Source organism: Perognathus longimembris, chromosome 17, assembly GCF_023159225.1.
Source record: "Perognathus longimembris pacificus isolate PPM17 chromosome 17, ASM2315922v1, whole genome shotgun sequence".
Lineage (NCBI taxonomy): Eukaryota > Metazoa > Chordata > Mammalia > Rodentia > Heteromyidae > Perognathus > Perognathus longimembris.
Genome location: NC_063177.1, coordinates 25,650,694 through 25,673,268, shown reverse-complemented (window position 1 = coordinate 25,673,268; position 22,575 = coordinate 25,650,694). Strand labels below are relative to the sequence as shown.

Genomic DNA, 22,575 nt, shown 5'->3' with positions numbered 1-22,575 from the left:
AATGGAACTGGGAGGCAAGCTGGAGGGGCCTTTACATATGTAATGATCTGTTTTGCCAGGCCCAAGTTCTGCATGATTCATTGAGCTACATAGGGGATGCATTATCATTCCTTAAATGAATGAAACTTAAGACTCAATGAGGTTACCTTGCTTAGCCAAGATGTCATACAGTGGAGTGTGTGTGTGTGTGTGTGTGTGTGTGTGTGTGTGTGTGTGTGCGCCAATACTGGGCTTAAACTCAACACCTCATGTTCTTGCTTGACTTTTTCACAGCTGGTACTCTACCACTTGAGCCACAGCTCCACTTGTGGCTTTTTGGTGATTAATTGCAAATAAGAGTCTCACAGACTTTCCTGCCTGGGCTGCCTTTGAAGTGTGATCCTCAGATCCCAGCCTTCTGTGTAGCTAAGATTACAGATGAGAGCCACCCAGTGCCTGGCTGGAATGTATCTAAGATAGATTGAAGCTTAGATTAAGGGAAAGGAAAAAACAAAAACAAAAGCATTGTTTTCAAACCCAATTGTTTCTTCACCAGCCGCCACCTCCTAAATTGGAAGCTGCTATCTACTACTAAGCCACTCATGACAAGATAGTCACCCAAAGCCCTCGATGACCTCATCTTTGACAAGGTTTAAAGTCACCATGACACTTTGTCTAAGATACAGATGGTTGACTCATGTAGCTGTAACCCCTAGGTTTATCACCTCTACAATAACAATAAAAATTAAATTAAGTAAAAAAAAAAAAATCACCATGAGCTGGGTGCCAGTGACTCATGCCTGTAATCCTAAATCCTCAGAAGACTGAGATCTAAAGATCATGGTTCAAAGCCAGCCCAGGCAGGAAAGTCTGTGAGACTCTTATCCCCAAGTAACCACCAGAAAACCAGAAGTAGCACCATGGCTCAAAGTGGTAGAGCACTAGCCTTGAGCTGAAAAGCTCAAGGACAGCGTCCTGGCCCAGAGTTCAAGCTCCACGACTGACAAAAAAAAAAAAAAAAAGAGTCATGGTGACTCTGAATAGTTCCTAGTGACAACACTGCAAATGTGTGGTATTGTTGCATAAAGAGAGGAAGTGGGTGTGCTTATAACAGCTCCTGCTCTTATTCCTGGAAGATGAGAAACTCGCAGGCACAAATAGCAGCACAGGGACTTGATGGGGATTGACACCCTAAGTTTGCTGTTTTTACCACTGCTGGCCAAGGGACCTTAGGAACTGGGTAGAGGAAGGAAGGAAGGGGACAATAGAGGGGGACAGGGGGACATGGACCCAGGAAAGGAGAAAGAACTCTGGATTGGGCAAAGATACCTTGCTCCAAACTGAACCCTGGAGTTCTGAGAAAATCTTAGCAGACGCTTACAGAGGAGTGATCATTTCTAAGGAAGCGCAAGAAAGACAAGGTTGCATAGCTTTTCTGAGGAAGCAGCCTCCAGCCTCAGTAGCTGAGAGAACTGTGTGCATCCACCACCCACCCCTCCCACCACACCAGGCTACCTGGTGATGTTAACCCCCTGAGGATAATGCCTCCTGCTTCCACTGGGCCCTTTCCTTCCTGACCTTTTCTGAGAAGAGAACAATTGAGCCTGATCATTTATCCCCAGCTCCTTGTACCCTGGCTGGCTGGGCTCTAAACCAAACTACATGTCCATCTGACACAGCAGGCTGACTCCCCAGATGCCTGCCCCATTCAGCTCTGACTAGCCTAAGTTCCCAAGACACAGGCCCTTGGCTGTCCCCAGAGTTGATGAGCCCAGCTTCGGCATGCTCATAACCTTCCTCCTTCATTTTAGGTAACAGAAATGCTACATCTTGGGCTGGGGATATAGCCTAGTGGCAAGAGTGCCTGCCTCGGATACACGAGGCCCTAGGTTCAATTCCCCAGCACCACATACACAGAAAACGGCCAGAAGCGGCGCTGTGGCTCAAGTGGCAGAGTGCTAGCCTTGAGCGGGAAGAAGCCAGGGACAGTGCTCAGGCCCTGAGTCCAAGGCCCAGGACTGGCCAAAAAAAAAAAAAAAAAAGAAATGCTACATCTCAATCTCAAACTGATGGATAGTAAAAAAAAATTAGGAACAATTGCATCCAATTGAAATTCTGGAGAAGCCACTAGTGTTCATGTGGAGGAAAATCCAAACTTCATAATTAACTTGAAAAAATAAATAAATAAATGTTGTAGCCCAGGGCCTGCTCCCCTGCCCAGAGAGTGTCCGAGCTGAAGGTGGCAACCCGAATGCCGTGTCTACAGAGGCTCGGATTGGGTTGCTAATGATCATGTGTGCTCTTCCAGAACAGAGGCCACATTCAGAGGCCACTTCAAGTAGGATTAGAGAGCCACAGCGCAAGGCCATCGCTCTGTAACAGTCTCCTTCACTGGATTCCACCCCCACCCAGCCTCCTGCAGAGCGCCCCTCTCCCTCTAAACAGTCACTGGCTCCAGGGGGCATTTCTGTTCTTTCAGTGATCTGGATCCCTATCACTAGCCCCTACCATCACCACCATCACTGCTTTCTACCAGACTGGGCACCCCCAGACTAGACACCTACACTTCACTAGAGAGTTCTCACACCTGAAGCACTTATTTCTCTTCTGACATATTAATATTTTAGTAAAATCACTTTCCATTTTCATGTGTCTGGATTTGTTTTTCTATTACTGTAATGAAATACCTGAGGCAGGATACTTAATAAAAAGAGGTTTATTTTGACTCATGGTTCTGGAGGTGTGGGGTTGAAAATGTGTCTGGCCTGATGATGGATTTCTTTTTTCTTTTTTTTTTTTTCCAGTCCTAGGGCTTGAACTCAGAGCCTGAGCACTGTCCCTGGCTTCTTTTTGTTCAGGCTAGCTCTCTACCACTTGAGCCACAGTGCCGCTTCCGGCTTTTTTCTGTGTATATGGTGCTGAGGAATCGGACCCAGGGCTTCATACATGTTAGAAGAGCACTCTACCACTAAGCCACACTCCCAGCCCCTGGACTTCTTTTTTTCTTTCTTTTTTTAAAATCTTTGGTTGGCCATGGGGCTTGAACTCAGGGCTTGGGCACTGTCCCTGAGCACTTTTTGCTCAAGGCTAGTACTCTACTACTTGAGCCGCAGCTCCAGTTGTGGTTTTTCTGGTGATTAATTGGAGATAAGAGTCACTTGGACTTTCCTTCCCAGGCTGATCTTCAAATCTCAGCCTCCTGAGGATCTAGAATTACAGGTATGAGCCTCTAGCACACATGGTTTTCTTTTTTGTTTTAATGATTTATCTTGCTGGCAGAGTCCCAGGGTGGTATGGAGCCTGGTAAAGAGTGTGTGTGTGTGTGTGTGTGTGTGTGTGTGTATGTGTGTGTTCTTCCTCTTGTTATAAATCATGGGTGTGAGGCTTCACCTTGATGACTTTGCCTAATTCTAATCATTTTCCAAAAGTCCCATTTCTAAACACCACAGCTGAGTTAACTTTCTACTCTCTTAGGAATTCAGTTGAAATCTATGAACCCTGAGGACATGCTCAGACCACATCCAAACCATAGTGCCATGTACTACTTGTGGTCTTTATAGGACCCCAGTGAATCTAGAGGATGTCCTACAGGTGTCACCCAAACTCCAAGTCCTCCTTCCCTACAAGTCTGAAGCTTGATCCCAAACAGCTTGTCACACCCAACTTTATTCAGGAGAGACGTCTCCCGTAAGCCACTCAGACAAGTCTGTACTGCCACAGTCCAGGCATCAACCCATAGCTACGTGGAAATCCTCAGCTGCAACTAGAGCAAAAGCCCAGCGTGACCTGCAGCCTCAGGCTGATGGTGGATGGGGGCAGATGAGACTGGCAAAATCAAGGATTCAAAGCAGATACAGGGAGCTGGGGCCAGTAAAAGCTGAGAATGAAGACTCCACATGTGGCAACAGCTGTTCAAATTCGATCAAGACCAGGTTGATTGTGTGAGCTACTGAAGGAAAGTTGATATAAATAGAGCTTTAAAAAAAAAACAAAAAACAGGCTTTACTCTCAGGATTGTCCAATGAGCAGAGTAAATATTTAGACCCAGCCCTGGAAAGATACCTAGTAATCCCATTTCATTCTTTGCCAGCATTTTCCTTGTATCTGCTAGTCCTTGCAAACATTTGCTGTCTGACCCTGGTGTGTGGCCAGCCTTGGTGTGGTCACTTTTATACGCAGATGGCAGAGTGAGCCTGCTAGCCCAGCACCCACAGCTCAGGTCTGCAATCCTAGCTACTCAGGAGGCTGAAATCTGAGGATGGTAGTTCAAAGTCAGCCTGGGCAGAAGAGTCTGTGAGGCTCTTATATCCAATTAACCACCAGAAAACCAGAGCTGGTGTTCTGCCTCTTCAGCCCACAGCTCCACCTTTGGTCTTTTGGTGGTTAATTGGAGATAAGAGTCTAGAACGTTCCTGCCCCCACTGGCTGTGCACTGTGATCCTCAGATCTCGGTCTCCTGAGTAGCTAGGATTACAAACATGAGCCACCAGCACCTGTCTGTATTACTTCAGCTATTAATTAGCTGACATACTTCTTTGAGCCTCAGTTTCCTTTGAGAAGTAGCAAACCTCATGATTTTAAGGCAGCTGGGCTGAATATGAAACTCAAAGTTCACATCTTATTTTTGCTACTTGGTAGTTGTGTGCCTTATACATTTTAGTTCCTTTATCTAAAAATGAGGAAATCAGAAACACTCATCTCAGAAGCATCTGAGGCTACAATGGGCCTCTGGAGTCATCCCAACTTGGAATTGGGTATTTCCTTAATCTTCCTCACTCACCAGATGCAGGCCATCCCAGAGGGGCACAAAGAAGCTGACAGCCTGAAGCCATCTGCCCCCGACTCCATTGATAGCACCTAAGAGAAGTCTTCCTTAAAGAGGAAATAATCCTTGGTATATGACTGGTCTCCTTGATATATGACTGTTGGGGGGGGGGGGGGCGCGCAGTAGAGACCAGGTCTGTGAAACAAAAAACTTCTTGTCAAATGGTATTTCCACAGGTTTGGGTCAGCAACCTTACATTATGTATCTAAAACCAAACAACTACTAAACAGAAAAATATCTAAAATAGACCTTTCAGTGGATCACAATAGCTCAACAGCTATGTATATATGATCATATAAGACAAGGATAAGCAAACTCTATTGTTGACGTTACATTTAAAGTTCTAGGTGAATTTCCTTTGGCATTCGCCACGTGGCTATTGTATATGATTTTGGTACACTGGGTATTGTATATATGCCTACCTGATCTAGGGAAGGGAAAGAAAAACGAGGGTATAAGATATCACAAGAAATGTACTCACTGCCCTATTATGTAACTGTACCCATTTTGCACAACACCTTGTCAACAAAATTTAATTGATAAAAAAAAAAAAATGAGGGGCTGGGAATATGGCCTAGTGGCAAGAGTGCTTGCCTCCTACACTTGAAGCTCTCGGTTCGATTCCCCAGCACCACATATATGGAAAATGGCCAGAAGGGGCGCTGTGGCTCAGGTGGCAGAGTGCTAGCCTTGAGCAAAAAGAAGCCAGGGACAGTGCTCAGGCCCTGAGTTCAAGCCCCACGACTGGCCAAAAAAAAAAAAAAAAAAGAGAGAGAGAGAGATCCTTGAAATGCCATTTCCTGAATTCAGGGCTGGTCATGTGGATTAAAGAAAAAAAAAAAAAAAAGAGGAAATAATCCTAGCTACTCAGGAGGCTGAGATCTGAGGATCAGGATTAGAAGCCGGCCTAGGCCGGAAAGTTTGTAGGCTCTCGTCTCCAATTTACCACCCAAAGGCCAGAAGTGGAGCTGTAGCCCAAGGGGTGGAATGCTAGCCTTGAGCTCCAAAGGTCAGTGACAGTGCCCAGGCCTTAAGTTCAACTCCCAAGACCAGCACAGAATGAGGAGGGGTGAACATCACAGTGCCTACCATAAGCAGTAAACAGGACATGGGACAATCCCAACTGTTCCAGGTGGAGTTTGTTCTAAAGGTTGCTGTTGGGATTTTGCAATAACAGGTAATAAAGTATGCAAAGGGCCTGGCCTAAGAGACTAGCGTGCAAAATAAGATAGTGAAAGGTAGTGGCACAGATTAAGATTACAAAGTGAAAGGAAAGCATTGCGAGACCACCCCTGAATTCAGACAGAGCAGAGGCTCAGCTCCCTTCTGATGCCTGGATCCCACCCTGCCTGCATTCCAGGCTGTGCTGCAAACAGGGTGCTCCAACCCCTGACGTCCTGCACTACTGTTTTCCTCGGTTTCTAAATAAAATTCTAGCAGAGGATCCTTCCTCACCCACCCCAGGCTGGCAGCCAGGTGCTGCATGAGGGGTTCCCTTTCATAAGAGGTTGCTGGAATATTGGGGAGCTAGAATCTCCAGCCCAGCCAGGGTGAAGTCAGACAGGGACTGAGGAAGAAGGAAAGATTTCACTGGCGTGGGTGTCTCCCTCATCATTGGAAAATGGTGGAAGTCCACAGGGGTCCGAGGCTGCCCCAATGTCCTCTCTGTGGCAATCCTGACCGCCCTCCTCAGGGAACAGATTATCAGCAGGGAGAGCTCCAGGCTGGCAGCTGGCAGTCGGTTCTTGGAAGTTGTGGCCTGCTGGAGGAGCAAAAGGAAGCTCAGGAGAAGGAAGAGACGATGGCATTCTCAGTTGATTGATCCTCTTTTTTTTTTTTGGCCAGTCCTGGGCCTTGGACTCAGGGCCTGAGTGCCATCCCTGGCTTCTTCCCGCTCAAGGCTAGCACTCTGCCACCTGAGCCACAGCGCCTCTTCTGGCCGTTTTCCATATATGTGGTGCTGGGGAATTGAACCAAAAGCTTCATGTGTAGGAGGCAAGCGCTCTTGCCACTAGGCCATATTCCCAGCCCTGATCCCCTTTCTTGACCACACTTCTCTCTTAGCCTCTGTTTCTTTGAGCGAGATTGACTAAAAATGATTACAGCAGCTGGTTAAATTTCAGATCAACAGCAACAACATGAAATCTGGGGTTCTATTAAAAAAAATTGTTGTTGGTGATTCATCTGAAATGCAAATGTATTTGGGTATCCTGTATGTTGTCTAGCCAGGCACAGACCATGAGCTGGGAGTCCGCTGCTAGAGATAAGGAGGAGCAGGGTTCCAGACCCGTGCAGGGGGGAAAAGCTCAGGACATCCCATCTCAACAGGAGGGGGAAACAAACTGGGCATAGGAGTAGCATACATCTGACATTCACTTATAACCAGAAGTGTAAATAAGAGGATTGCAGTCCAGGCTAATCTGGGCACAACATTAGACCCAATCTAAAAAAATAACCAGAGTAAATAGGCCCCTGCCTAGCAAGTTCAAGCCTTCATACTGGCCCCTCACCAAAAGAGAATCATGATAACTACAAAGTACTATGTCCTCTTGCTTGAGCATCTTGTTTTTACCTCTTTCTTTCTTTCTTTCTTTCTTTCTTTCTTTCTTTCTTTCTTTCCTTCCTTCCTTCCTTCCTTCCTTCCTTCCTTCCTTCCTTCCTTCCTTCCTTCCTTCCTTCCTTCCTTCCTTCCTTCCTTCCTTCCTTCCTTCCTTCCTTCTTCTTTCTTTCTTTCTTTCTTTCCTTTCTTTCTTTCTTTCTTTCTTTCTTTCTTTCTTTCTGCTCTGAGCTCTTGTGCTCCAGGAACACTTTACCACTTGAGCCATGGTGCCATTTCCAGTTTTCTGGAGGTTAACTGGAGATTAGAGTCTCTTGGCCTTTCCTGCCTGGGCTGGGTTCAAACTGTGATCCTAGAATCTCAGCCTTCTGAGTAGCTAGAATTATGAGCATGAGCTACCAATGCCCAGCATCTTGTTTTATCTTTACACCAATCCTATGCAGTAAATGCTGTCATCATCCCCATTTTATTGATAAAGAGACTGAGGCTCAGGTAAATTAAATCACCAGAGGCACTTGTCAGCAGTGGTTCAACCCCACATTTGTGGTGTTCTTAGGCCTGTGCTCTAGGGCTGTGCACCCCTCTCCCAGCCTCTATTTCAGAGACTCAGTATTTATTGTGTTCAGTGAATCTGCCTATGGTTAGGGGGTCTTAGAGGAAGGGTCCACACTGGGCTTTTTCTCCCCAAATCCTTATTTTCCAGCACAGAGGAAATAGTAGTGTTTGTTGAGAGAGTAAGTCATTTCCCTCCTGTCCTGCCTGGTACTGGGGTTTGAACTCAGGGCTTCATGCCTGAATGCTCTACCGTTTGAGTCATGCCCCTCATTTTTTTGCTGTTAGTTTGTTTGGAGATAGCATCTCACTAACTTGGTCCAGGCTGGCTTCAGACTGGCCCTCTTGCCTCTGCCTCCTACGTCTTGGCGACGGCTGGCTGGCATGCGCCACCACACCCCGACAAAGATTAAATCTTGTTGAAAATAAATCTTCCTTCCCTGTGTCCTCTCCCTGTCCTCTCAGGCCTGCAGCCACTGACACTTGGAACAACCTGAAGAGCCTCCTATGTGTCCAATCTCAGCGGGAAGGAAGTCGCTTGTGACTTGTCTGTCCTGTAGCTTGTGACTTGTCCTTCAGGGAGGAAGCCCCTCCCTGGGCCCCAGGACAAGTCCTTTATCCGTCCAGGAGGTCAGGCCTTTGTCCCTACTCAGATAAATAAACACAGCAGCTGAGACATGGCCATTCGAGGTGCAGGCGCAGCGTCCCACCCGCAGAACCAGGCCTGGCCTTCCTCCTGGAGTCATCGGCAGACACCGAGGTCATTTAGGACAGGCCAAGCTCAGGTGGGTATCCCAAGGACCCGAGATAGGAGCCACACCAGCAGGGCATTGGGCTTCCTTGCCTCGTCCCACTAGCACACACAGAAGCTCAGGATGCCTGAGGATTGCCTCAAACTCAGCACAGGTGTGGCCTGTGTACAGGTGTCCCCTGAAGTTCTGGGACACATCTCCACACGCGCATGCGCATGCACATGCACACATACAAGCAACCTACCTACCCATGGTTGTCTCTAGGGCCTTTCCACTCTTCTCTTCTTCCCCCTCCCCCCCATCAGATTAGAGCGAGCCACTGCACAAACCAAGAGCAAGACAGGAAAGTTTATTTTCCAAGAATTATCTAAACACATGGAGAATATTTTTAGTCCCTTGATCCCACCCAGATGCCAAACCTAAACGGGGCCAGAGAGGTGACTTAACAGGGGTACACAGCAATGGGCAAAGATCGGTGTGGGCAAAGGGCTGCAGACTCTGCCCCTGCTAGATGTGTCTTCCCTACGACAGGAATGAGAAAGCTGACCACAGGAGCAGAGGTTAGCTCAGACGCAGTCCCTGAGCCCTGGCCTAGCTTCCTTATCCTTGCAATGGGATGAATGACAGAACCATAGGAAGGCCGCAATCCAGCACAGAGCAGGCATTCGACAAAGGCACTTCACATCCTGGCCTGGAACCTTCTAGAAAAGGGCCAGTGGCTGTCACAGAAGTCCAGGTATAGTCCAAGAGCCCTTGTGCCCTCCTCAGGCCTGACACCTGCAGTAAAATGTGTATGTGTGAATGCCCAGTGCACTCATTCAAAGATGAATAAAACTGGAAGTGGGGCTGGGCACTGGTGGCTAGGCCTGAAATCCTAGCTATTCACGAGGCTGTGATCTGAGGACTGTGGTTCGAAGCCAATCCAGGCAGGGAAGTCCATGAGCCTGGAGCAGTCCTCGGCCCCAGCCTCTGGGTCTCAGGCTATTCACCATTGAACCACCAAAAAAGCTGGAAGTGGAACTGTGGCTCAAGCAGTAGAGCATTAGCTTTGACCAAAAGCAGCTCAGGGACAGTGCCTAGGCTCTGAGTTCAAGCCCTAGGATTGGCAAAAAAAAAAAAAAAAAGGAAGTAGGGAGGCTGGGAATATGGCCTCGTGTACACGAAGCCCCAGGTTCGATTCCTCAGCACCACATAAACAGAAAAAGGAGGACTTCTTCTGGTGCTGTGGCTCAAGTGGTAGAGTGCTAGCCTTGAGCAGAAAGAAGCCAGGGACAGTGCTCAGGCCCTGAGTCCAAGCCCCAGGACTGGCCAAAAAAAAAAAGAAAGTAGGGCTAGAGGGGGCACAGATTGGACCCTCTTTATAAATAAGGGGGCCATGGCTCATCAACCCCACTGATAGCTGTCTTGGGAGCCAGGCTGGCTGGGTATGAACTTAGAGCCTCTTCTAACAGGGTGGGGGCTGGAGGGTAGGATGGATGGGGTGCTCTAAAGAAGTTTTTGGATATCAGATGTGTCAGCTGGGCTTCCAGGGCTGGGAAACCAGGCCAAGGGAACAAGCTGCCTCCTCCTGACACAGGTCCAGTGACTTTGCTAGGACAACTGTGCTGGAAGTGACTTTGCCAGTCCCTGCCATGGAGGTGGGGGAGTGGGGGGGGGTGGACAAGTTGTGCCCGTTCTGACTTTGGCTGGCCGAGTTTCTTAGCATAAGGCAGCGGGGCAGGGAAGGCTGTGGGCGTCCATGTGGGCTGGGAGAAGCCAGGGCCTCCCTGATCTCTTGGAAAGAGCCCTGCAGTGACTGCCTGGTTGTGTTGGAACCCTTGAGGACAGGGACGAGGAAGGGGGAGGTGGGGGAGCAGGAGGGACATCTCTAACCCCAGAGCCCCACTCCTACCATGCTCCCCTCCACCCCTCCACCCCTGCAGGAAAGTTCCTGGGAACCAGAGAGCAGGCTCAGCATCCAAACCTCCTGCTGACACAGGCTGCCTGCCGTTGCCATGGCAACTGCAATGCCAACCCCCAGGCATGTGGTCACTAGCAAAACAGAAGGGCGGGGAGGACTTATTCTTGGTCACAAATGAAAAAGGGAGGTGGAAACCCTTTTCTTCCCCCCCAGGGTGGGTGGCTTGGGCTTGGGGTGGAAGGCCTAGAGGTCATGCTCTCCAGCTAGCTCTTCTCCCTACCCTATCCCCATTCCCCACTCCCTGGAGTCAGGCCTTCTAGGATTCACATGTCTCCCCCACCCTACCTTACTATGAGGACACACCAATCCCCCCCCCCCACACACATACCCCGGGTCTCAGCGTATTCACTCTTCCCCTGCTTCTCAAGGCAACCTTGTCCTTGATGGTAAGATCTGAACCCAGAGCCCCTCATCCCCTAACATGCCAGGGCCCTGACTTGGCTTTGGGCTGCCTGTGGATCCCTTCTTTCCTCCTTCCTGTTTTTCCAGACTCTCCTACATCACCTGCTCCCCCCTAGTCTCCCAGTCCCCCCTTCCTCCTCTTCCTCCTTGGACTCCAGGGGGGGAAAATTCATAGAGACACAAGTCCTGCTCATTTTCCAGCAAATTCTGCCTTGGGAACCTCTTCCCTTGCCCGCCCCCTTCTTCTGCCCTGCAGCTCTGTTCTTGCCTCCATAGCCCCTGTTCCACAGTGCTGCGGTCACCCTCCGGAGGTCCTCCATCTTTCTGGATCCTGCAAGGCCTGTGCCACCTCTCCCCTTCCACAGACCCAGCTCTGCTGCTCAGCCCCCTCTCCCCTGCTGTTTCCTGACAGGCCTTTTCCCTCCCTGCAGGAGCACCACTAGTCCAGATGGCTTCCCTCCAGTCTTCCAGATGCCCCTTCTCCTGGCCCACCCTTAGCACTGTCCCTCCCTGGGTTATTCTTCTCCACAGCAGGCACACACTGCCTTCTCTCCCTCTCCAGGACGGGGAGCCCCAGGAGGGCAGGCACTTGCCTGCTTCATTCTTGACATCTCCCCTCCCACCCCAGCCCACAACACAAATGCTCAAGAGATACTGAGAGAAGCAGTGCGGGTGGCTCATGCTTGTAATCCTAGCTACTCAGGAGTCTCAGATCTAATAAGGGTGGCTGTTCAAAGCCAGCCTGGACAGGAAAACCCTGTGAGACTCTTATCTCCAATTAACCACAGAAAAAAGCTAGAAGTGGAGCCATTGCTCAAGTGATTGCTCAAGTGATGTGTAGAGTGCTAGTTTTGAGCACAAAAAGCTCAGGAATAGCTCCTAAACTCTGAGATTAAGCCCTAGCACCAGCACAAGGGAGGGGGGGAGAGGCAGAGGGAGGGGGGGGAGAGAGAGATAAGTTTTCTATTGTCCACTCTGCCTAGGCTGTGCCCTACACAAGGGACAGAGAAGGTATCAGCCTCAATTGTGGCCTCCATCCAGCCTGTCCCTCCTGGGCCTCTTTTCCCCTACTAGATAATCTGGCTTTTGCCATGATGATGATCCTTGGCTACATCAGCTTCTCTCTGAGGATGGGGGTAGAAACGAATGGGGCATAGATAGGAAATTCACAAGGGCAGAGGGTGGCAGTACCTGAAGGTCCTCATTTGGAAGAAATCTCCAGGCTTTACAGCCCCTGCCTAGAAATGGGGGCGGGAGGGGATTATAAGAAGATATACACTTGCCAATGTTCTCTCAAAAAATATATATCCATCTTTTAATCATTCCCAAAGTCCAACCTGGGAAGCAGAAACAATGGAATTCTAAACAAGCTGAGGTCAGTCAGGTCATGTAGCCAGCCGTGCGCCATCATGGAAGGAGGCTGGCCATCAGGCAGGTAAATGTGGGGACCAACAGTGCAGGCAGGGGCAAAGGCAGCGGCTGTGCTGGGGCCCCGGACCTGAACACCACGCGGCTTCCCAGGCGCTGCAGGGGCCTGACGTTGTCGCTCATCTTCAGCTTCCGGCCCTGGTCGTAGAACAGCTTCTGGGAGAACGCCAGGATCTGCAGGAGGGGCAGGGCTCAGCAGGCTGGAGCAGGGGCAGCCACAACTTCCTACTTGGGGGAGAGGGGCTCACCTCTTCGAGGCTCCCAGTCAGGACCCCTCAAAGTATTGTGAAGAGGCCAAGAATAAGGGATACAAAGTGCACCATGCTATAGAGACCTAAGTGCCCATTAACTTCCCTGAACTCACAGATTGGAGGTGGGGGGGGGGGGGAGGGAACAACCTGAAATGCCCACTGTCATCGCCATTGCTAGAGTGCCTTGCTCCCCAAACCTCAGCTTGTCTAGCAGGGTGCTGGCAGTTCATGCCTGTAATCCTAACTACTCAGAAGGCTAAGATCTCAGGATCATGGTTCCAAACACCCCTCCCTAGGGTGCTGACTCCCTGTCCTAACCTGACCCCCCACCTTCTACAGCCTGCCACTTCACCCTCAACCCACAAACAGACCAGGCCTTCCTTAAAACAGTGGGCTTCTGTTTCCCTGAGGGCTCCCCAGCTCAGGGGGGAACAAATAGACGTGGTTTCCAGGGTGCCAGGTGGCTTGGCCTGAATGCTGAGTACCTGTTCTTTGTGGAGCCGGATGGGCTCCTTGAACACTGTCCAGATGACCGTCTCATCACAGGTGGGTGTGGTGAGTGAGCCCAGGTACCGGAAGTAGTGCTTTAGCTTCTCCTGGTCGGGGAGCATGTCCAGCAGGCTGCTCTCCCTCATGGTGGTGTTCATATCTGGGGTGGGAGACACGGTTCCTCACACACCTCCCTCTGACAGCAGCCCTCTCCCCTGTCTCCCAGACTCACCAGGTAGGGGGATGCTTTGCAGGGCCTCCACCAGGGGCTGGAAGCCCTCGTTCATCTTAGGGCCCTCCTGGAATGGGTGGGAAGGGGGCTTAGAGTGGTCCTGGGGGAGGTGGTGGGGACCACCTGCTCATTCTGACCTAGAGGAAGGCAGGCAGCTTCTAGGATTGAGGTTCGGGGCTCCTAGAATAGATCCACTCAAGGATCTATTCATCACCTGAGGCCTCTGGACACTATGAAGGCTTCCTGGGAATCTGGGGAATGGCAGTCCTACCTCCACCAAGAAGGCCAGCACTGCTATCCTGTCTTCAGAGCTCGGTGCCTGGTTCGATGCCCCCATCTCTTTCTCATGCACTATATGCATCTGGTAGAGGAAAGGAAGGAGGAAGGGAGAGGGGACCTGTGATGGAGCTGGACCACCCTTCCCACCCAAGGCCCCAGCTAGGAAAAGGCCCTGTACCTCCATAGCAAAGCGTTCCCCATCCAGGGTGTGCTCCGAACCCTTGTCCAGCTCCTCAGACCAATGAAGGTGAAACTGTGTGGCCTGGTACCGCGCAGCCAGGCCTCCTCCAGCCAGCCTCACCTCGTTCCCCAGCAACACCATCACTGGGGAACACAGGGTGGCAGAGTCCTCATATCAGTCTCCCTAGCTCCCACCCCAGCTCCACCCAGACAGGACAACCCCTCTATCTCCCACCCTTTCATGGGCTCCAGTTCTGGCCGCCCTTCTGCACAGCCCTCCACACCTACTGCCTCCAGATGCACCTCTGGAATCTGTCTTAGTTTCTCCTCTGCTTGGGATCCCTCTCTAACATCCCCAAGCTTTTCAGCCCTGAGCCTCGCTTAGTCCCTTCCAGCTTCCCTCTGACCTAGCCACACAATGGCCATCCACCCTTCCTAGATTCCCTCCCCCGCCCCCAACTGACTGGTTCTGGAAGCCCTTTCAGATTGCCCTCCTCCTCCTCACCAGAGGGTCCCCCAACAAAAGTCCTTGCACTTGTATCTGGAGCCAGGAGCCCATGCCTGCCCTACATGAGAGCCCACCTGAGTGCCCATTGTTCTGTACAGTCCGCTTTTGTTTCTTGTCATAGCCAAGAAAGGAGAAGTGTCCCAGGCTGTGGTTCACCTGGGCTTTGGGGCTCACGATGTTGATAGGGGACTGGCGGCTCTTGTGGCAGTCTCCCTGCCACTGGTCAGGTCCTGAGCAGGAAGGAAGAGGCGGAGAATGCAGGGTGCCTCCTCACCTGCTAAGTCCACATCCCCTACCTGGATTCCCCCACCCCATCCTCCTCCTCTAAACGTGGAGGTGCACAGGCACAGCCAGAGTCTGTATGGTGTGGCTCAGGGAGGGACTGGGGCTGCCCCCCCCCCCCCCCCCCCGCTGGCTGTGAGCTGTGGGGCAGAGACAATCTCAGGGGCTCCCTCTTTTTCAGCTGTAAAATGGGAACTGACTGCAGGCAGCTTGTGGATGTTTAAAGGTGTGTGAAGAGGGCATGAAAGTTGGGGAGATGGGGCCCTTTGAGAAGGGCTGCTTAGGGGAGAAGCCTCATCCTGTCACATCCATTCCCCTCCCCCACAGCTCCAACACCCAGCTGGCTGGGAGGACTTGGGCAGCCCTCCACACGGCAGGGCAGGAAGAAAGAAAGCGGACCACTGGGGAATAGGTCAGAATTTAATCAAAAAGTGCCCAGAGGGCTGAGGATGTAACCCAGTGGTAGAGCATTTTTTAAAGCATGTGTGAAACCCTGAGTTCTAGTCCCAGCACCAGAAAGAAGAAATTGGAAAAAAAAAAAAAAAAAAAAAAGGTCAAGGACCATCTCCCAGGCCCACCTGGCAGGGTGCCGCTGGATTACAACCAACTATCTATTGTGTTAGGAGAGAAAGCAAAATGTGTTTCTCTCTTCAGTGCTGCTGCTGATTTCGTTCCCAGGGAACTTAGTCTCTCATGACAGGAAAGGCCACTCTATGTCCTCTGTTCTCCAAGCACCAGGGGAGGAACTGAGGGCTCGCACCCCCCATTTTCTCCCCCCTCCCTGGGTCTCCATTCCATCCAGAAAGCCCCCCACCATCAGAAGCGTCTCTCCCCAACACTGGCCCTACTCACCTAGGCAGTTCGAGTTGTCCTTGGTTTGAATCTCGTAGCACCAGTGTGCGTGTGAAGTAGCTAGAAAGAGAATATGGGTCCTTGGTTGTGTGCACACATAAATCTGTGTATTTGTGAGTACCTGCATCTTTATCAGTGTGTGTGAACTGTGGACACACCACTGTGTGTGTGTGCGTATGTGTGCACATGCATATATAGGTAGATCAGAGGCTGATGTTAGACTCTTCTCTTTGGTTGGGATGGAGAGTTTTGAGTGTATGATGGCTGAGTGGTGTGGCATGAGAAACAAACACAGTGATCATAAACTGACATGTTAAACCAAAAGCCCTTTGTACAACAACTTAAAGGTAATTTAAAACATTAAATTTTAGATCTGGGAATGTGGCTTAGCGGTAGAGTGCTTGCCTAGCATACATGAAGCCCTGGTTTTGATTCTTCAGCAACACATAAACAGAAAAATACTGAAGTGGCTCAAGTGGTAGAGTGCTAGCCTTGAGCAAAAGAAGCTCAGGGACAGTGCTCAGGCCCTGAGTCCAAGCCCCAGGACTGGCAAAAAAATAAAAAAAGAATAAGAAAGAAAAAAACATTAAAAAAAATTTTTAAGTGTCAGGTGTCGGTGGCCCAGGTCTGTAATCCTAGCTGCTCAGGAGGCTGAGTAGTTCAAAGTCAGCCTTGCAGTAAAGTGTTTGAGAGCCTTATCACCAATTAACCACAAAAAGCTGGAAGTGGAGCTGTAGCTCAAGTGGTAAAGTGCTAGCCTTGAGCAAAAAGAAACCAGAGACAGTGCTCAGGCCCTGAGTCCAAGCCCCAGGACTGGCCAAAAAATAATAATAAAAAAAGAAGAAGCTTAGGGAACTGGGCGTGGTGGCAGCTCACATCTAGAATCCCCAAAGCTCTGGGAAATGGAAACAGAAGGATTGTAAGTTTAAGGCCAGTCTGGTCTATCTATATATACATAGTAAGATCCTGTCTATCGTTTTTAGGTTTTTGTTGTGGTTGTTATTATTATTATTATTATTATTGTTATTGTTATTGTTATTGTTATTATTTTAGTATTGGAAAGGCTAGGGTGGGTAGCTCTGTGGGAGAGAACTTGCTTAGCCTGGCTAAGGCTCTGGGTTCAATCCCCAGCACTGGGGGGGAAAAAAAAGTCCCACAAATGAAGACAAATGAAGAGAAGAACAGGGGAAAATGTAGTCAATAATTCCTACAAAATTAAGGAAAGTAAGGGGGTTTGGGGAGAGATGGATGGGAATGATCAAAGGGGTAGGGGTGATATTGACAAAGATGCATTATATTCATAAAATGCTTTGTTGAATGGCAACTCCTTTGTACAACTACTTAAAGATAATAAATAAAGGTGAGAGGAAAAAGTCCCCATCTACCCCTGAGCTGCTCATTTGCTCACCTTGCTTTTGGGTGCCCCTTTCAGTGGTCAGCTCTCCCCTGGGCTGGCCTGAGCATGTTCCCTACCTTGGTCAGCCTCCCTCCCCACCACTTTTTTTTTTTTTGTGCCAGTACTGAGGCTTGGGCTGGGGGCCTGGGCCTTATCCCTTAGCTTTGTACCCTCAAGGCTGGCGCTTTGACACTTGAACCACGGTTTCACTTCTAGCTTTTCAGAGACTGTCATGGACTTTGCTGCCTAGGCTGGCTTCAAACTGAGATCCTCAGAACTATAGGCATGAGCCACCTGCGAGCCACTGGTGCCTAGCTCTCCTTTTTGCTTTTGCGTCTCTCCCCTAAACCTGGAAGGAGGAAGCTCTGGTGAGAAGGGAGAGAACAGGGAACAAGTTCAGCCTGGCTCCTTTTGGGGGCTGATGGAGGTGGTGAGAAGATGAGTCTGGCCCCTCATGAATGTCTCCCCTTGCTGCTCTGTCTGAGGTCAGAGCATCTCTGAGTATACCACACTGTGGTAGAGCTGTGAACAATAAAGAAAATGCAGGAATCTGTGGGTACCCTTTGATAATTTTCCACAAACCTCAAACTGTTCTAAAAATAATCTATTAATTGATGGGGGAGAGAAAAAAAAAAAGCTTGTGCAAACAGCAAACAGTGTGAACAAAGCTTTTCACCCAAACCTAGAATTCTGGCCATTTAGGGAACCATTTAGGGAGCCATTTAGGGAACTGTAGGTTTAGGGGCAAGTCCCTTAATCTCTGTGAGTCTTAAGTTTTATCATCTGCAAAATGGGACTGATAAACTACCCATCACACCATGGAGATTAAATGAGATATGGTATAGAGTTTCAGGCAGCCTGGTGCTTAGTACAGTCCCTTTCCCCTGCTTCCCTCCCTCTAGTGAGCAGATGGCAAAAGCTAAGTGGGGGAGGGATGGGAGAGGAAAGACATGGAGTAAATTGGAAAGAGTTCAGGGATGAGGAAATTTCTAAGAAAAGACTAGGCTCAGCTCAGCAATCTCTCTCCCATCCTGGTTCCCCCCCCCCGCTTTTTTTGCAATGCTGGGACCAAACCCAGGGCTTGAGACATACCAAACAAGCATTCTACATCCTCAGCTCTTGGGTTTTTTTTTTTTTTTTTTTTTTTTGGCCAGTCCTGGGCCTTGGACTCAGGGCCTAAGCACTGTCCCTGGCTTCTTCCCGCTCAAGGCTAGCACTCTGCCACTTGAGCCACAGCGCCGCTTCTGGCCGTTTTCTGTATATGTGGTGCTGGGGAATCGAACCTAGGGCCTCGTGTATCCGAGGCAGGCACTCTTGCCACTAGGCTATATCCCCAGCCCAGCTCTTGGGTTTTTGTTTGTTTGGTTTTGTTTTTGTTGCCAGTCCTGGAGCTTGAACTCAGGGCCTGAGCACTGTCCCTGGCTTCTTTTTGCTCAAGGCTAGCACTCTACCTCTTGAGCCACAGCTCACTTCCAGCTTTTTCTAGGTGCTGAGGAATCGAACCCAGGGCTTCATGTATACGAGGTGAGCACTTTACCACTAGGCCATATTCCCAGCCCCTGCTCTTGGTTTTTTGGAGACAAGGCTTTACTTACTATGGAGCCCAGGGTGGCCTCAACCTCTAGATCCTTCTGTGCCCAGCTCCTGAACAGCAGGATTACAGGCTGTTACCACCACACCTGGTGCCCTCTCCCCCTTCTTGCCTGAGCTATGCCTCAGCCCCATCTTCTCTTAGGTCTGGGCATGGAAGTGGTTCCTGGAATAGGGACAGGGAGAGAAGGATGCCATAGAAGGCCAGGCTCTGGGTAGTGGTTTTAGGGAAAGTTCTAGGCTAGGCCAGCAAGTATCTGCAGGAGGTTGACCCCTTCGTTTGGCTCTGAAGAGCTACTTTGGATTTGTGAGTTTTCTAGCTCTGGGCCAGTGTGCTGCTCTGCTGGCATATCCTTTTTTAAGAGATATAGGATCTTCCTCAGGAAGTGACAATCTATCTCACAGTATGGAGAACCCCTTACAGTATGGGGAACCCCTCACATGGACCCACACATCTAGGCCTTTCCCCTAGGGGAACAGAGCTCAGAAGCTGAAATCTGTTCCCTTGCCTTCCTGCTTGGCTTCTTGCGTCATTTCTTCAGAGAGGGATTCAGTTTTCTGAGCCCCAGGGGCCCTTCTTCCTCATTCCATTAGATGAAGAGTTAGTGATCATTTGTCATGAGAGGCTCCTGTGTGCCCAGCCCTGAGGTCCCAGAGGCAGAAAGTGCCTCTATGGGGACAATCAGGCTGCTTCCCTGTACTTACAGGCCCAAGATGCCTATTCTGGGGAAATCCCCATTTAACCCAGAGTCATCCAGAGCCAGCTCTGCAGGGTGGAGCTCCTCACAATCCCCAGGAGGCCCATCTGGTCCAGGCCTTAGGAATTTGCTTTTCCCTGGCTCTGGCTATAGCTCCTAGTTTGTCGTGGTGACCTCTGATCCACCATCTTAATCATTGAGACTTTTGACCTGCTTGGCTGCACACTCGTGCAGCTACCTTCTCCAGGGGCCAGGAGGCAGGAGGCAGGACAACACGATGGTGAGGAGGCCAAGGCCAGGACAATGTCATGGAGTGAGGGCAACTGGCTCTCTGTCAGAAGGGGATTAGGAGTGCCAGCCTCCCAGAGGGCCACGCTTGCAAACGATTACCTGCTCACTGTCTCAGATCACTTCCAAGAAGGTCTGGGAAGGAGATGTCTTGGCTACTTTGTCCCTCTGCCCTGACCAGAAGTGGAGTTGGAAATCTAGAACTGCCAATCACCCACTCACTATTCCCCACTCTTCACTTCCCTACCCCTGCCCCATTTTGTTGAGAGATGATTAAAGAAGCTCTGGCTAATGGACCTTGCTCACCCCACCCTCTCACTGGGCCGGGGTGGGGGGGGTGGGGGGGGTGGGGGGGGTATTATCCTGAAAACCAGCTCAGCAAAACCCATGTGTGCCCTGGGCAAAGTCTCAACACCTCCTGGCCAGGGGTCTGGAGCTCTAAAGGGGCCAAATACCTTCTCTCTCCCCTCAATCGGAGATGTTCTGGGGATTTCTTTCCACGTGTCATCTGGGCACACTCCACTCTCATGGTGAGCCCCAATTAGGAAGCCCCAACTCTTAACAAAGGAGGTGTGTGCGCATGTTGGGGGAGTAAACTGAGATCATTCCCTGCCCATCTGGCTCCAAGCCAGGGTAGAGCCTAACTATGTGTACTACAGCCTAGCCTAGCACTAATCACTTAACCCACCATCTTACTCAGATCTTTAAAACAACACCTAGTGTTGTTAAAGAATTAACTTACTTGGGGTTTTGTAAATGAGAAACAGGTTAAGTGACTGATCCAAGGCCACCTGGCACCTAGATTAACGGCAAAGCATTGGCTTTCAAATATTCAACCCAACAAATGATTGGAGGTTTTGTTTATGTATGTACCGGAACCCGGGCTTGAACTCTGGTCTTTTGTGCTCCTGCTCTGTTGTTTTTCTGAGCTAGAGGACTATCACTTGAGCCACATCTTCACTTACAGCCTTTATTCTCCCCCTGAAGATAAAGAGTTTGGTAAATGTCTGTTCCTGTGTAACTAGGATTATAGGGGTGCCCAACGGCACCGGGCTGGTTTTTGTTGTTGTTTGTTGTTGTTTTGAACATTCTTTGTTCTTTCCTTCACATCTCGGACAGGACTTGCTTACTAGGAGGCTGTCCTTAACCCCCACCCCAAGAGGCCTGCCACCACTCCGGGGAACTCTTGTCCCTCACTCTACATCTCTGAGGGCGAAGCATCTGGGTCTGGAATAGAAGTTTGGCTGGGAGGGACCCCCAGGAGCCACTGGGGACTGGCAGATGGGGGTCTTTGGGTGAAGAGCCGTGGGGCAGCGGAGAAGTTGCCAGCCGCTGGAATCGCCTTTAGCTCCTTATCAAATATTAACACGCCTCCCCTGCCACCTCCCATCTAGCAGAATAATTAAGAGCTCGGTCTCACCATTAATCTTTAAACGAAAATCACCCCGTCCGGAAAGACCGGATCAGCCGGGGACTCGGGTCTCCGGGTGCCCCCCGCCAGGCTCCCAATCCAGCGCTGGGAGGGGGGGTGGGGACAGCCTGCACCTCCGGAGCCGAGAACCCAAGCTGGGGAAGAGGGGGGACTGCCAGGACCCCCAACACACTCCGCTTGCAGCCCTCGCCACGGGATCGGGGGCAGCCACGCAGCACGGAGCCTCGGCAGGACCGACTGCCACCCACGAGAGGACCGAGAAGGACCCAGGGCGTCGAGGCAGATCACAGAAGCATCTTCGCCTCGGACTCACGTGGCCGCTTCACCGTGGGGCACCACGCACGCACGCAGCGGCCCGCGCTCACGCGAGCCGCACACCGCCCCACACCCGCGCGGGGACCCGAGTGGATGACCGCGAGCGAGCTCGCGCCTCGCCCCGGCCGCCCGCGCCCTCGCGGCTCCCAGGGCGCCCCGCTACCCCAACACGCGCCGCCCCAGCACCGATGCGCAACCCGCGCGTCCCGGCTATCCGCGGCGGCCGAGCCTTCGCGGGAGCGCCGAGTTCGGGGCTCGCACCCCGAGGGGTACCTGGCAGCCGCTCACCTCCGAAAGCCAAGGGCCTCGCCGCCGCCAGCACCAGGACGGCCAGAAGCAGCTGCATGGTGCGCTGGAGCCGCGGCGCCGCCGCCGAAGCAGGGGTCGCGCGCCTGCCCGGGAAGCCGCCGGGGGTGTCGCGATCATGCCTACCGGGGTTTTATAGCCGCGCCGCGCCGGGAGGGAGCCCCGACAGCTGGACGCGGGACGCGGCTCCTCCCCCTGGCGGGGCGTCCCCTCCCCACCCCCAGCGCGGGCTCTCCTCCACACCCCCACACCCCCGCACGCCCGGACACCTTTGGCCCGGTGCGCTGGGACCCCCTCAGTCACCCCGGCTTTTCTCCGGGTCTCCACCCCGTCCTTGCCCCGGCCCCTGGGGTCGAGGAACCGGAAAGGCACAGCCGAAGGTACTCAACGCACCGGGATGATGGACCCCGCATTCCCGACTGGCATCATGTTGGCGCCAGTCTCTGGGCAGTAGTCCTACTAACGTGGGTCCTTGGGTTTGGGGGTGGTGGTGGTGAGGGTGGAAATAACCTCGGAAAGATGGGAAGCTTGAAGGCTGCCCAATGCTTTTAATAGATTGCTCCAGAAACCGGGGCGCGGAGGGGCGGAACTCGGGTCGCTGACTCTCGGGTCCTTTTCCCTCTCTCAAACTTCTTTCTTTTTTCTTTTTCCTGTCTGGGTGCTGGCGATCGAACCTAGCACCTCGCCATTAAACTCAAACTTAATTTCTAAGCAAACCAAAGAGCCTTCCAACACAGAGCAAAGCGGCCCCTACGACCTCTCTGGGAGGTGTTTGTGTGATGACCGGATGGGGAGGTGGTGGGGTGAGAATGCAGAGGTGAGAGGTGAGGGTTGGGGGGTGGGGAGAATTGAGAAAGGTTTGTAAAGGCTCCAGCTGACCGGTATGAGAGGGTATGAGAGGGGATCGACTGGTTCTCATTGAGCCCCCCCCCCCCCCCCCCCGCCCCAGACCCAGTAGATGAGACTGGAAGAGGCCTAGGGCTGAACCGATCCCGTTTTTCCATCTGCCAGGATCTCCACAA

General features: G+C 51.2%; 1 protein-coding gene across 3 annotated transcripts; it reads right to left on the bottom strand.

Moving 5' to 3' along the window:
* Positions 1 to 12,315: 12,315 nt before the first annotated feature.
* On the bottom strand, positions 12,316 to 21,681 carry Ca4 (carbonic anhydrase 4). 3 transcript variants are annotated; one of them, XM_048366167.1, is made up of 9 exons: positions 21,536 to 21,681; positions 15,751 to 15,754; positions 15,529 to 15,674; positions 14,469 to 14,624; positions 13,885 to 14,030; positions 13,699 to 13,788; positions 13,428 to 13,494; positions 13,192 to 13,355; positions 12,316 to 12,629 (listed from the first exon to the last, which is right to left on the bottom strand). In XM_048366167.1, exons 1-9 carry the CDS (start codon positions 21,591 to 21,593, stop codon positions 12,435 to 12,437), a joined length of 1,026 nt encoding a protein of 341 aa, XP_048222124.1. In that variant the 5' UTR covers positions 21,594 to 21,681; the 3' UTR covers positions 12,316 to 12,434. The 3 variants fall into 3 exon arrangements, with proteins under 3 accessions (XP_048222124.1, XP_048222126.1, XP_048222123.1); XM_048366169.1 differs by lacking the exon at positions 15,751 to 15,754 and having other exon boundaries at positions 15,529 to 15,588; positions 21,536 to 21,671; XM_048366166.1 differs by lacking the exon at positions 21,536 to 21,681 and having other exon boundaries at positions 15,529 to 15,903.
* Positions 21,682 to 22,575: the final 894 nt, after the last annotated feature.

What these genes read in the sequence shown, in the direction of transcription:
- Ca4 (XM_048366166.1), bottom strand. Translation starts at nt 15,808, where the DNA reads ATGCCACACCACTCAGCCATCATACACTCAAAACTCTCCATCCCAACC. An exon ending in GGACAACTCGAACTGCCTAG is followed by an intron (nt 14,625 to 15,528) that starts GTGAGTAGGGCC and finishes CTTCCTGCTCAG; the next exon opens with GACCTGACCAGTGGCAGGGA. An exon ending in GCAAAGCATCCCCCTACCTG is followed by an intron (nt 13,356 to 13,427) that starts GTGAGTCTGGGA and finishes CTCCCACCCCAG; the next exon opens with ATATGAACACCACCATGAGG.